The 15,760-nt window shown below is 47.3% G+C and overlaps 1 protein-coding gene across 1 annotated transcript in view; it reads right to left on the bottom strand.

The window, feature by feature from the left end:
- PGM2L1 (phosphoglucomutase 2 like 1) overlaps positions 1 to 9,489 on the bottom strand; it is a 40,522-nt gene extending 31,033 nt beyond the window's left edge. The window contains exon 1 of the mRNA XM_069759471.1: positions 9,302 to 9,489. Within this exon, the coding sequence (XP_069615572.1) occupies positions 9,302 to 9,406 (105 nt within the window). The 5' untranslated portion in view covers positions 9,407 to 9,489. The remainder of the gene's footprint in view (positions 1 to 9,301) is intronic.
- Between the last annotated feature and the right edge of the window lie 6,271 nt (positions 9,490 to 15,760).

Here is a 15,760-nt window from a genome sequence, read left to right as displayed (position 1 = left end):
CCTCTATACAGGAGTATAAGACTCCACCCCCCGAGCGCAACCTCTATACAGGAGTATAAGACTCCACCCCCCGAGCACAACCTCTATACAGGAGTATAAGATTCCACCCCGAGCACAACCTCTATACAGGAGTATAAGACTCCACCCCCGAGCACAACCTCTATACAGGAGTATAAGAATCCACCCCAGAGCACAACCTCTATACAAGAGTATAAGAATCCACCCCCGAGCACAACCTCTATACAGGAGTATAAAAATCCACCCCCGAGCACAACCTCTATACAGGACAGAGTATAAGACTCCACCCCCGAGCACAACCTCTATACAGGAGTATAAGACTCCATCCCAGAGCACAAGCTCTATACAGGAGTATAAGACTCCACCCCAGAGCACAACCTCTATAAAGGAGTATAAGACTCCATCCCAGAGCACAACCTCTATACAGGGGAATAAGACTCCATCCCAGAGCACAACCTCTATACAGGGGAATAAGACTCCACCCCGAGCACAACCTCTATACAGGAATATAAGACTCCACCCCGAGCACAACCTCTATACAGGACGGAGTATAAGACTCCACCCCCGAGCACAACCTCTATACAGGACGGAGTATAAGACTCCACCCCCGAGCACAACCTCTATACAGGAGTATAAGACTCCATCCCAGAGCACAATCTCTATACAGGAGTATAAGACTCCATCCCCGAGCACAACCTCTATACAGGAGTATAAGACTCCATCCCCGAGCACCTCTATACAGGAGTATAAGACTCCACCCCGAGCACAACCTCTACTAGAGTATTATAAGACTCACCCCAGAGCACAACCTCTATACAGGAGTATAAGACTTCACCCCCGAGCACAACCTCTATACAGAAGTATAAGACTTCACCCCCAAGCACAATCTCTATACAGGAGTATAAGAATCCACCCCTGAGCACAACCTCTATACAGGAGTATAAGACTCCACCCCCAAGCACAACCGCTATACAGGAGTATAAGAATCCACCCCTGAGCACAACCTCTATACAAGAGTATAAGACTCCACCCCAGAGCACAATCTCTGTGCAGGAGTATAAGAATCAAAAAAAAAAAACTATCATAAGAGAATCTCCGGCCTCTAAAAAAAAAAATGTAAGAAGAAAAAAGTGGCCATCATCCCTGTGTATAACCTCTAAGTTGAAAGAGAAAGCCAAAATCTCAAATTAAGCCTCCACCGGGGTATATAACAAGACCCCTATCCTGGGTACAGCCCACAGGCATGTCTGTATTACACCACCCCACCCGGGTACAGCCTCCATACACATGTATAGAACAAAAGACTTCACTTACAAGTACAGCTCCCATATAGGTGAATAAGATCTAACCCCCGACTACAGCCTCCTTCCAGGTGTATCAAGAAGATTTCACCCCCGAGTACAGCCTCCATCCACGGGTATCATTAGGTTACACCCCGAGTACAGCCTCCATCCACGGGTATCATAGGGTCAAACCTCTGAGTACAGCCTCTATTCCAAGTGAATTATAAGATCATCCCACCCCCGAGTACAGCCTCCATCCAGGTTTATCATAAGATCCCACCCCCGAGTACAGCCTCCATCCAGGTTTATCATAAGAACCAACTGTCGAGTATAGCCTCCATCCAGGTGTATCATAAGATCCCACCCCCGAGTACAGCCTCCATCCAGGTTTATCATAAGAACCAACCCTCGAGTATAGCCTCCATCAAGGTGTATCATAAGAAGATCCCACCCCCGAGTACAGCCTCCATCCAGGTGTATCATAAGAAGATGTCACCCCCGAGTACAGCCTCCATCCAGGTGTATCATAAGAAGATCCCACCCCCGAGTACAGCCTCCGTCCAGGTGTATCATAAGATGTCACCCCCGAGTACAGCCTCCGTCCAGGTGTATCATAAGATGTCACCCCAAAGTATAGCCTCCATCCAGGTGTATCAGGTCAAACCCAAGTACAGCCTCCCTCAGGTCTATCATAAGATCTCGCCCCCGAGTACAGCCTCCATCTAGGTGAATCATAAGAAGATCCCACCGCTGAGTACAAACAGTATAGGAATAGCAAAGCCTCACACCATATTACATCCTTCACATGGAAGTAACGACCTCACCCCTGAGTGCAGCCTCCATAAAGGGTATAACAAGATACCACCCCGAGTAAGACTGGGGGAACAGGGAAAGACAGTATAGTATATCTAAACTTCAGCAAAGTATTTGATAAACTATCTCACACAATCCTTATTGAAAAAATGACCAAGTATGGGATTGACAAGGCCACGGTTAGGTGGATTCATATCTGGTTCAGTGATCGTACTCAGAGTGGTAATAAATGGTTTCACATCCAATAGGAAGAGTGCTTCCAGTGGGGATCACAAGGCTCTGTCCCGATAGCCAACACTGGAGAAGACAGAGAAAGGATTCAGAAGGATCTACATAAGCTTGAACAATGGGCAGCTACTAAAAGAATGGTATTTAAGAGGGAGAAATGCCAAATTCTACATCTGGGCAAGAAAGCAGAAAATTACTTCTGGAGAAAGGGAAGAATAGAACTAAGGAACAGATTGAGTGAGAAAGACTTGGGTATAGTATTAGATCACAGACTCAACATAAGTCAACCGTGTGATGCAGCAGCAAAAAAAAGGCAAAGAATTCTAGAGAGTTTAGATCACGTGAATTACCGTATATACTCAAGCATAAGCCGGGACCCCTAATTTTGCCACAAAAAAACTGGGAAAACTTAATGATTCGAGTATAAGCCTAGGGTGGAAAATGCAGCAGCTACCGGTAAATTTCAAAAATAAAAATAGATACCAATAAAGCTGTGTGCACACGTAGCAGCTTTTTCACGTTTTTTTTGCTATAAAAACACTATAAAACCGCTAAAAAAACCGCTCACATTAAGCATCCTATTTAATAGAATGCAATCCGCATTTTTTGTGCACATGCTGCATTTTTTTCCTGAGCAGATTCGCATTCCAGAAAAAAAACGCAGCATGTTCATTAAATTTGCGGAATCGTGGGAATTTTGCACACCTAGGAATGCAATGATCTGCTTACTTCCCTGTTGTGAATTCTGTGGCAGAGCTATCTCCTGTGGTCACAAGTGGTACTTCGGCTGATTCTCTCTGTGAGCTTCTGTTGGTGGAGGGAAGTGGTACTGCGGCTTCTGAGTTTCCTCCCTCAGGTGATCTGGTGAGGTCGTTAGGTGCTTCTCTACTTAACTCCACCTAATGCTTTGATCCTGGCTTCCTGTCAATGTTCCAGTGTTGGACTTGCTTTTCCCTGGATCATTCCTGTGGCCTGCTGCTCTGCATAGCTAAGTTCTTCTTTGCTATTTGTTTGCTATTTTTTCTGTCCAGCTTGTCTAATTTGTTGCTGGAAGCTCTGGGACGCAAAGGGTGTACCTCCGTGCCGTTAGTTCGGTACGTAGGGTCTTTTTGCCCCCTTTGCGTGGTTTTCTTTAGGGTTTTGTGTAGACCGCAAAGTTATCTTTTCTATCCTCGATCTGTTAAGAAAGTCGGGCCTCACTTTGCTGAATCTATTTCATCTCTACGTTTGTCTTTTCATCTTAACTCACAGTCATTATATGTGGGGGGCTGCCTTTTCCTTTGGGGTATTTCTCTGAGGCAAGGTAGGCTTATTTTCTATCTTCAGGCTAGTTAGTTTCTCAGGCTGTGCCGAGTTGCATAGGCAGAGTTAGGCGCAATCCACGGCTGCCTCTAGTGTTGTTTGGAGAGGATTAGGGATTGCGGTTTGCAGAGTTCCCACGTCTCAGAGCTCGTTCTATGATTTTGGGTTATTGTCAGATCACTGTATGTGCTCTGACCGCTATGTCCATTGTAGTACTGAATTGCTTTTCATAACACTTCCCGCATGGGGCTGTGCCCACCATGCGGGAAGTAAGCAGATCATGTGCGGTTGGTACCCAGGGTGGAGGAGAGGAGACTCTCCTCCACGGACTGGGCACCATATAATTGTTAAAAAAAAAAAAAGAATTAAAATAAAAAAATTGTGATATACTCATCTGCGATGGCCCCCGGAGTCTTCCTGCCCCTCAGCACTGCACGCGGCCGCTTCCGTTCCTGTAGATGGTGTGTGAAGGAGCTGAAGGTCCTGCACACACACACCATCTATATGAACGGAAGCCGCTGAGATCTGCTGTCTGCAGGTGAGTATAACCATTTTTTATTTTTTAAATTATTTTTAACATTCTATCTTTTACTATTGATGCGGCACAGGCTACATCAATAGTAAAAAGTTAGTCACACTTGTCAAACTCTATGTTTGACAAGTGTGACCAACCTGTCAATCAGTTTTCCAAGCGATGCTACAGATCGCTTGGAAAACGCTAGCATTCTGCAAGCTAATTATGCTTGCAAAACGCTAGTTTTCTGCGGGAATATGCATGCTAATTCTGCATGCGATATATCTGCGGCAGGAGGCGCAGAATTGCCGCGGAAATTTCCGCGGCAATTCGGCAACGTGTGCACTTAGCCTAAAATTAAAATTAATTGAGACATCAGTAGGTTAAGTGTTTTTGAATATCTATATTGAATCAGGAGCCCCATATAATGCTCCATGCAGTTCATGATGGGCCCATAAGATGCTCCATATTAAAATATGCCCCATATAATGCTGCACAAATGCTGATTATGGCCCCATAAGATGCTTCATAGACTATTATGCCCCATATGCTGCGATTTAAAAAAAAAAAAAAAAAAATGACATACTCCCCTCTCAGGCCCTCGGCATTTGCTATAGTCACCTGTCCGCGTTCCACCGCTGGGCGCCGCTCCGTCTTCCGCGTCCTCCACTCTGACGCTCAGGCACAGAGGGCAGCGCACACTAATCGCGTCATCGCGCCCTCTCACCTGAGCGTCACTGCAGAGGACGCAGAAGACACAGAGGCGCCGATGGTGGAACGCGGACAGGTGAATATAGTGCACTCCCCCGCCATACTCACCTGCTCCTGGCGCAGTCCCTGGTTCTCCGGGTGCGGCAGCTTCTTCCTATAATGAGCAGTCACATGGTACCGCTCATTACAGTAATGAATACGCGGCTCCACCCCTATGGGAGTGGAGTCGCATCCATATTCATGACTGTAATGAGCGGTACCATGTGACCGCTCACTACAGGAAGAAGCTGTCAGTCCCCGAAGAACCAGGGACGGCAGGGACCGCGCCAGGAGCAGGTGAGTATGATTAGACAGCTGCCGCTCCCCCGCCCCTGCCGACCCCTGGGAATGACTCGAGTATAAGTTGAGAGGCACTTTCAGCCTAAAAAAATGGGCTGAAATTCTCGGCTTATACTCGAGTATATACGGTAATTATCCCCCTTTACTCCTCCTTGGTCAGACCTCATCTAGATACTGTGCCCAGTTCTGGGCTCCAAATTTTACAAAAGACATCAACAAACTGGAGCAAGTTCAGAGAAGAGCAACCAGGATGGTGAGCGGACTGCAAAGTGTGTCCTACATACAGTTACAGGATCTGGGAAAGTTTAGCTGCAAAAAACAAAACTAAGGAGACTTAATAGCCGTCTACATATATCTGAGGGGCCGTCGCAGTGTTGAGGGATCATCATTATTCTCATTTGCACAAGGAAAGACTAGAAGCAATGGGAGGAAATTGGAAGGGAGAAGACACAGATTAGAGATTGGGAAAAAGTTTTTGACAGTGAGGGTGATCAATGACTGGAACAGGCGGCCACGAGAGGTGGTGAGTTCTCCATCAATGGAAGACTTCAAACCGCGGCTGGACAGACATCTGAGATGGTTAAGTACCGTATTTATCGGACCATAAGAAGCACTTTCTTCCCCAAAAATTTGGGGGCAAAATGGGGTGTGTGTCTTATGGTCGGAATATACTTACAAATCCTGTGGCGGACGTCCTGATGAAGCCTCCCTTTCCAGGCTGGTGCGGCACCTGCGGGGCACCGCCGGCATTTTCTCATAGCCCAGAAGCCCCCACAGCTCCGTTGCTACTATGCGATGGCCTCCGGTAAAATGGCCACCAGGGGCGGCGCATGCTCAGATCTCATCCAGAGATCTCGGCAGATGAGATCTTGTTGCCGAGATCTGAATCTGAGCATGCGCCGCCCCTGGCGGCCATTTTCCTACAGGCCACGCATCGCAGCAAAAGAGCTGCGGAAGCCTCCGGGCTATGAAGAAATGCCGGCGGAGCCCCGCTGCTGCCCCAGCACAGAGCACAGCCACCTCACAGAGCCCCAGCCTGGGATGGGATTTCCCGGAGGCCACCACACCAACCTGGACCACTGAATGACCCGTGACCACTACTCCACCTGTACCGATCCCTTCCCTGGTAAGCTGAATTTGAACTGTAAGACAGACCCCCATTTGACACATTTTTTTTTCCTTCTGAAAATTTGGGGTGCATCTTATGGTCCGGTGCGTCTTATAGTCCAAAAATACAGTAACTCCTGCATTGCGCAGGGGGTTGGACACGATGACCCAGGAGATCCCTTCCAACTAACATTCTATGACGACCCTGCCGCTGAGTACAGCCTCCACCCAGATTAATAACAGGACCCCCCCATCTCTGAGTACAGCCTATATACAGACATTTAGCAACACCACAACACCTCCATGTACAGCCTCCGCACATCTATATCTCACCCATGCTGCCAGCCACCAGACATGTAGAAAAAAAAACACTAGAGCATCAATACAGATGTATAATAAGACCCCACCCCTGAGTACAGCCCCCATACAGGTGAATAATAAGACCCCACCCGAGTACAGCCCCTATACAGGTGTATAATGAGACCCCACCCCTGAATACAGCCCCCATACAGGTGTACAATGAGACCCCACACCTGAGTACAGCCCCCATACAGGTGTATAAAGAGACCCCACCCCTGAGTACAGCCCCCATACAGGTGTATAATGAGACCCCACCCCTGAATACAGCCCCCATACAGGTGTACAATGAGACCCCACACCTGAGTACAGCCTCCATACAGGTGTATAAAGAGACCCCACCCCTGAGTACAGCCTCCATACAGGTGTATAATGAGACCCCACCCCTGAGTACAGCCTCCATAAAGGTGTATAATGAGACCCCACCCCTGAGTACAGCCCCCATACAGGTGTATAATGAGACCCCACCCCTGAGTACAGCCCCCATACAGGTGTATAATGAGACCCCACCCCTGAGTACAGCCCCCATACAGGTGTATAATGAGACCCCACCCCTGAGTACAGCCCCCATACAGGTGTATGAGACCCCACCCCTGAGTACAGCCCCCATACAGGTGTATGAGACCCCACCCCTGAGTACAGCCTCCATACAGGTGTATAATGAGACCCCACCCCTGAGTACAGCCTCCATACAGGTGTATAATGAGACCCCACCCCTGAGTACAGCCTCCATACAGGTGTATGAGACCCCACCCCTGAGTACAGCCTCCATACAGGTGTATAATGAGACCCCACCCCTGAGTACAGCCTCCATACAGGTGTATAATGAGACCCCACCCCTGAGTACAGCCTCCATACAGGTGTATAATGAGACCCCACCCCTGAATACAGCCCCCATACAGGTGTATAATGAGACCCCACCCCTGAGTACAGCCTCCATACAGGTGTATAATGAGACCCCACCCCTGAGTACAGCCCCCATACAGGTGTATAATGAGACCCCACCCCTGAGTACAGCCTCCATACAGGTGTATAATGAGACCCCACCCCTGAATACAGCCCCCATACAGGTGTATAATGAGACCCCACCCCTGAGTACAGCCTCCATACAGGTGTATAATGAGACCCCACCCCTGAATACAGCCTCCATACAGGTGTATAATGAGACCCCACCCCTGAGTACAGCCTCCATACAGGTGTATGAGACCCCACCCCTGAGTACAGCCCCCATACAGGTGTATGAGACCCCACCCCTGAGTACAGCCCCCATACAGGTGTATAATGAGACCCCACCCCTGAGTACAGCCTCCATACAGGTGTATAATGAGACCCCACCCCTGAGTACAGCCCCCATACAGGTGTATGAGACCCCACCCCTGAGTACAGCCCCCATACAGGTGTATAATGAGACCCCACCCCTGAGTACAGCCTCCATACAGGTGTATAATGAGACCCCACCCCTGAGTACAGCCTCCATACAGGTGTATAATGAGACCCCACCCCTGAGTACAGCCCCCATACAGGTGTATAATGAGACCTCGCTCTCAAACCGGTGTGTAATAATAAGATGTGCGAGTGTACATACATTATAGACATATATCATGCATTCCTATATACCTGTATAATAGACAGCTATACACAGGTCTATTATACAGTATTTATATATATATATACACACCACTCACATTACCTTACACAGGTATATACAGGTCTATCATACAGTATATATATATACATATATATATATATATATATATACACACACCACTCACATTACCTTACACAGGTATACACACGTCTATTATACAGTATATATATATATATATATATATATACACACCACTCACATTACCTTACACAGGTATACACACGTCTATTATACAGTATATATATATATACACACCACTCACATTACCTTACACAGGTATATACAGGTCTATCATACAGTATATATATATATATATATATATACACATACAGATAGACACACCACTCGCATTACCTTACACAGGTATATACAGGTCTATCATACAGTAATATATATATATACACACACCACTCACATTACCTTACACAGGTATATACAGGTCTATCATACAGTATATATATATATATATATATATATATACAGATAGACACACCACTCACATTACCTTACACAGGTATATACAGGTCTATCATACAGTATATATATTATATATATACACACACCACTCACATTACCTTACACAGGTATATACAGGTCTATCATACAGTATATATATATATATATATATATATATATATATATATATATATATATATATATATATACAGATAGACACACCACTCACATTACCTTACACAGGTATATACAGGTCTATCATACAGTATATATATATATATATATATACACAGATACACACCACTCACATTACCTTACACAGGTATACACACGTCTATTATACAGTATATATATATATATATATACACACTACTCTCACATCATACACTCGCGCGGGACTGTACAACTACAACCCCCAGCATGTCCTCCCATACACAGGCTGCTGGATTGCTGGGCGTTATAGTCCCCTCCTGCAGCCCAGCGCCCGCACACAGCGCCCATCACTTATGTAAGCCCATCTGTCACCTTATCCCACTGCAGCCACCGCCATACTGCCGCGTCCAGCTCGGCGTCCCCGGTGGAGCTGGGGATGAGCAGGTTGGAGTTGACGTCGCCGCTCCCGTCCTCCATCCTCTCTGCCGGTCCCGCTACTCCCGCTCAACCCAGAGCCAGCAGCGGACTGCGCCACCGCCAAAGAGAAGCCACGCGCATGCGCCGAGCCCAGCTCTCTCACGCATCCACAAAACTCTGCTGAGCATGCGCCTAGCTCGAGTCCCACACCGTACCGAGTGCGCATGCGTGAGTGAACATCTGCTCTGACAACGGCGGCGCACGAGCTGATCACGCTTTCTAAACTGTCTGTGCGCAGGCGTCGTGTGAGGGCGCACGCTTTTGGCGCATGCGCGGAACTTGTAGTGAAGGAAGCTAAACCTTCATTTCCCCTGTTGTCTCCAAAATGAAGCCGTTGCCAGGCAACGAGAAGTTTCTGCGTTTTATCAGATGAGTGTTAGGATTAACCCCTTCTGGTCCGGGCCATTAAAAATATATACAGTAGTTTCTTTTTTTCCTCCAGTTCTTCCAGGAGCCATCAATTTTTTTTTTTCATTTTTCTATTAAAACAAACTCAAATTCCTCCATTTTGTTTTTCGTTTATTTTTCACGGTGTCCTCTGTGCAGTAACGGGACCCGGTGACACGATTCTGCGGGTCGGGACCGTACGCCGGGGACAAACTTGTCATTTTATTATTAATGTTTTGGGTTTTTTTATCTGAAATTTAGAAGGAAAAAATACTTTAAAAATTACGTTAATTACTTTTTCGTCTCCATTTTCTGATCCCCAGAACGCCCCCTGAGCGCGGCCGTGTGAGGCGATTGTGACAGTTTGTCCCATTTTTGGGTTTGGCATCTATTTCCGCTCGTTTATTTTGTGGAGAATTTTCTTTATGGGTTATTTAAATATTTATTTTGATTAATAGGATTTTTGTGGATGCGGCGACACCAAATGGGATTTTATTCGTTTTTTTATTCTTTTTATTTCTTTATTTTAAATGGGGATCAAAAAGAGCAACTATTTGTAATATTTTTTATGTCCCCTTAGGGGACTTGGACCCACAATTGTTCACCTACGGCGATGAACAGCACAATCTAAACAGCCATGATGGGAGCCAGTCCCCAGCGCTGCTGTTAGAGCAGGCGCCGGCCCCATAGCACAGCCGCCACCTGGCAGGTATGGAGCAGGCACAGCCCCAGACTCCCGGACCCTGGTGCTGACAGTGTAACGATACCAATGTATAAATGAGCAGAGTAAATGGATTACGATAGAAAAAGGGTCAATAACGCGGCGAGCAATAAAGAGATCTACTGAAGAAGAAATATAACAATCAAATAATACTGCCATACAGTATCCATACAGTATAATACAGCCATATAGTAACCATATAATACAGCCATATAGTATCCATGTAATACAGCCATACAGTATCCATATAATACAGCCATATAGTATCCATATAATACAGCCATATAGTATCCATATAATACAGCCATATAGTATCCATATAATACAGCCATACAGTATCTGTATAATTAGAGAACCAGAAACACATGGGCTACTTGCACATTGAACAAGTCTGTAGGAACCTGTTCACACCACCAAAAAACTTGAAGACACAAAAGAGCACAGTGAGGTCAAAAATACTCTGTTGTAAAAAAAAGTCACAGTAATGAGCAAGTGCTAGTCAAAAGATGTAAAGAAAACAGGGTATTTAGTTGATACTTTTTTTGCAAAAAAATGTATACTAAGCTGCTCCACCAATCGTCAAGGTATACCCATATAGAGCAGTCCTATCTAATGTATATAATCCCTATCTGATGTATTTAAAACCTGATCATCTGTATAGTGCGGGCCCGCACGTCAATAGTGTTAAACAGCTGTAGCGCCGGCCGCCGCTAAGGGCCCGGTTCAGCCTGCGGCCCGATGCGGGCCCCCTCTGCTCACCGGGCCCCATACGCCGGTCACGGCTGTAATGCCCTGATGGCGGCCCTGTCCATATAATACAGCCATGCTGTATCCATATAATACAGCCATACAGTATCCATATAATACAGCCGTACAGTATCCATATAATACAGCCATGCAGTATCCATATAATACAGCCATACAGTATTCATGTGGTGTTCGGCCTCATTCATTCCCTATGGGAATGAGAGGCTGGTGAGGAGAGGGGAGGCTGGTGAGGAGAGGAGAGGCTGCTGAGGAGAGGAGAGACTGCTGAGGAGAGGGGAGGCTGCTGAGGAGAAGGGAGGCTGCTGGTGAGGAGATGAGAGGCTGGTGAGGAGAGGGGAGGCTGGTGAGGAGAAGGGAGGCTGCTGAGGAGGAGATGAGAGGCTGGTGAGGAGAGGGGAGGCTGGTGAGGAGAGGAGAGGGGAGGCTGCTGAGGAGAGGAGATGAGAGGCTGCTGGTGAGGAGAGGGGAGGCTGGTGAGGAGAGGCTGGTGAGGAGAGGAGAGGCTGGTGAGGAGAGGGGAGGCTGCTGGTGAGGAGATGAGAGGCTGGTGAGGAGAGGCTGGAGAGGAGAGGCTGGAGAGGGGAGGCTACTGAGAAGAGGGGAGGCTGCTGGTGAGGAGATGAGAGGCTGGTGAGGAGATGAGAGGCTGGAGAGGGGAGGCTGGTGAGGAGAGGGGAGGCTGGTGAGGAGAGGGGAGGGGAGACTGGTGAGGAGAGGGGAGGCTGGTGAGGAGAGGGGAGGTTGGTGAGGAGATGAGAGGCTGCTGAAGAGAGGCTGGTGAGGAGATAGGAGGCTGGTGAGGAGAGGGGAGGCTGGTGAGGAAAGGGGAGGGGAGGCTGGTGAGGAGATGGGAGGCTGGTGAGGAGATGAGAGGCTGCTGATGAGAGGCTGGTGAGGAGATGGGAGGCTGGTGAGGGGAGGCTGCTGAGGAGAGGGGAGGCTGCTGAGGAGATGGGAGGCTGCTGAGGAGAGGAGATGAGAGGCTGCTGAGGAGAGGGGAGGTTGGTGAGGAGAGGCTGCTAAGGAGAGGAGATGAGAGGGGAGGCTGGTGAGGAGAGGCTGGTGAGGAGAGGAGATGAGAGGGGAGGCTGCTGAGGAGATGAGAGGCTGGTGAGGAGAGGAGATGAGAGGCTGGTGAGGGGAGGCTGGTGAGGAGAGGAGATGAGAGGCTGGTGAGGGGAGGCTGGGGAGGAGAGGTAGGCTGGAGAGGAGATGAGAGGCTGGTGAGGGGAGGCTGCTGAGGAGAGGTGAGGCTGGTGATGGGAGGCTGGTGAGGAGATGAGAGGCTGGTGAGATGAGAGGCTGCTGAGGTGGCTGCATCTGGCAGGGGGAGGCTGCATTCGGCAGGTGGAGGCTGCATCTGGCAGGTGAAGGCTGCTTACGGGAGTGAGGAGAGGCTGATGAGGAAAGTCTGCGTCCTGCATCCAACAGGGTGAGGCTGAAGAGGGGGTTCCCTTTAGAAATCTGCCAAACCTTGCAACCTTGGCAGAATCAACTGACCATGTACTGTGTATGAGATTCACCAGATTCTCACATGACAACTGAAAAGGTTTGCTAAGGCTACTTTCACATCAGCGATTTTCTCCGTTCGCGGCAGATACTGCAGTTTTTCCGCATCTGCCACGTAACGTATCAGTTACGGGCCGGCAACTCTGTGTTCGGCCTCATTCATTCCCTATGGGACTTGCGGACATGTGCGGCACTTGAGGTTTTACACTTGAGGCGAGACAAAAAAACACTGCTAGCAGCATTTTTTTTTTCCTGTTGCTGCAAGTACTGCATTTGCCGGATCGCGGCAAAACCGCAAGTGCCGCACATGTCTGCAAGTCCCACAGGGAATGAATGAGGCCGAATACACTGTTGCCGTAAGTGATCCATGCCTATGCAGCATCAATAGTAAAAAGATCTAATGTGAAATATAATAAAAAAAGATAAAAATCGTGCTATTCTCACCTTCCGGCGCCTTTCCCATTGCTCGCGACGCTTAAGGCCATGCATTGCGGTCTCGCGAGATGATGACGTAGCGCTCTCGCAAGACCACTACGTCATCATCTCGTGAGACCGCAATGCATTCTTGGGACCGGAGCATCGCGAGGAGCATCGGTAAACACCTCGCCTGGAACCGGGGGCCGCCGGAGGATGAGTATATAACTATTTTTTATTTTAAAAAAAAATTTTAACGGGGATATGGCGCCCACACTGCTATATAGTACTTGGGCTGTGTTATATACGGCGTGGCTGCTATATACCACGTGGGCAGTGTTATATACTGCGTGCCTGCTATATACCACGTGGGCAGTGTTATATATTACATGGGCTGTGCTATATATTACGTGGGCAGTGTTATATACTACGTGGGCAGTGTTATATACTGCATGGGCTGTGTTATATACTACGTGGGCAGTGTTATATACTACGTGGGCAGTGTTATATACTACGTGGGCAGTGTTATATACTACGTGGGCAGTGTTATATACTACGTGGGCAGTGTTATATACTACGTGGGCAGTGTTATATACTGCGTGGGCTGTATTATATACTACGTGGGCTGTGTTATATACTATGTTGGCTGTGCTATATATTACGTGGGCAGTATTGTATACTACGTGGCCAGTGTTATATACTACGTGGGCAGTGTTATATACTACGTGGGCAGTGTTATATACTACATGGGCAGTGTTATATACTGCGTGGGCTGTATTATATACTACGTGGGCTGTGTTATATACTATGTGGGCTGCGCTATATATTACGTGGGCAGTGTTATATACTACGTGGCCAGTGTTATATACTACGTGGGCAGTGTTATATACTACGTGGGCAGTGTTATATACTACGTGGGCAGTTGTTGTGAATTCTGCTTTTGGGTTCCCCCCAGTGGTTGTAGGTAGGAATGCAGTTGTCTCTGAGTCGCAGTCCTGGCCAGGTGTTTCTGCTGATTGCAGTTCTGATTGGGATATTTAGGTGTGCAGGATTCATTAGTCCTCTCCAGTTGTCAATGTTTCTTGGGAAGTGTTGGTTCACATTCTGGCTTCTCCTGCTTAGCTGCCAATTCAGCAAAGATAAGTGTCTGTTCCTTTTTCTGTGGCACACATGCAGTGTGCTCATATTCTGTGCTATTCATTTGTTTTTCTCTTGTCCAGCTTAGACTGTGTCAGTGTTTTCTCTGCCTTGTTGGATTCTCTGGAGTTGCAGATATACGCTCCCTATCTTTAGTTAGATGGTGGAGTTTTTGTATTTTCTGTTGTGGATATTTTTGGAAGGATTTTTAATACTGACCGCTTAGTATCCTGTCCTATCCTTTCCTATTTAGCTATTGTGGCCTAATTTGCTAAATCCTGTTTCCCGCCTGCGTGTGTCTTTTCCTCTCCTACTCACAGCCAATATTTATGGGGGGCTGTCTATTCTTTGGGGTTCTGCTCTGAGGCAAGGTAGAATTCCTATTTCCATCTATAGGGGTATTTAGTCCTCCGGCTGTGTCGAGGTGTCTAGGTTTTGTTAGGCACACCCCACGGCTACTTCTTGCGGTGTTAAGATCAGGGTTTGTGGTCAGTATAGTTACCACCTACTCCAGTGAAAGTTTTCATGCTGCTCCAAGGTCACCTGATCATAACAGTACAACTGGCCAAAAAATGAGTTAAATGCATCTCAGAAGAAGGGAAGAAAGGTCTTGAGCCATTTCTTTTCTTCAGTCTACTTTGTCTTTTCCTCCCTCTTTATCTCTGGGTGGCTGAAGAGCCTTGTGCTAGCATGAATGTTCAGGAATTAGCTTCTCGTGTAGACCAGCTTGCTGCTAGGGTACAGGGTATTTCTGATTATATTGTTCAGACTCCTGCTTTAGAACCGAAGATTCTTACTCCTGATTTGTTTTTTGGTGACAGGTCCAAATTTTTGAGTTTTAAAAACAACTGTAAACTGTTTTTTGCTTTGAGACCTCGATCCTCCGGTGATTCCATTCAACAGTTTAAAATCGTCATCTCCCTGCTGCGTGGCGACCCGCAGGATTGGGCATTTTCCCTGGAATCTGGGAATCCGGCTTTGCTTGATGTAGACTCCTTTTTTCAGGCTTTGGGATTGTTATATGATGAACCTAATTCTGTGGATCAAGCTGAGAAGACCTTGTTGGCCCTGTCTCAGGGTCAAGAGGCGGCAGAATTGTATTGTCAGAAATTCAGAAAATGGTCGGTGTTGACTAAATGGAATAATCATGCTTTGGCGGCAATTTTCAGAAAGGGTCTTTCTGAATCCGTTAAAGATGTTATGGTGGGGTTTCCCACACCCTCCAATCTGAGTGATTCTATGTCTCTGGCCATTCAGATTGATCGGCGCTTTCGGGAGCGCAGAACTGTGCGCGCTGTGGCGTTATCCTCAGAGCAAATTCCTGAGCCAATGCAGTGTGATAGGATTCTGTCTAGAACGGAACGACAAGGTTTCAGACGTCAAAATAGGTTGTGTTATTTGTTATGATTAGGTAATTC

The sequence above is a fragment of the Ranitomeya imitator genome, chromosome 3 (genome assembly GCF_032444005.1).
Source record: "Ranitomeya imitator isolate aRanImi1 chromosome 3, aRanImi1.pri, whole genome shotgun sequence".
NCBI classification, from domain to species: Eukaryota; Metazoa; Chordata; class Amphibia; order Anura; family Dendrobatidae; genus Ranitomeya; species Ranitomeya imitator.
Note: the sequence above shows the minus strand (reverse complement) of the source record. Positions and strands in the feature narration are given on the sequence as shown.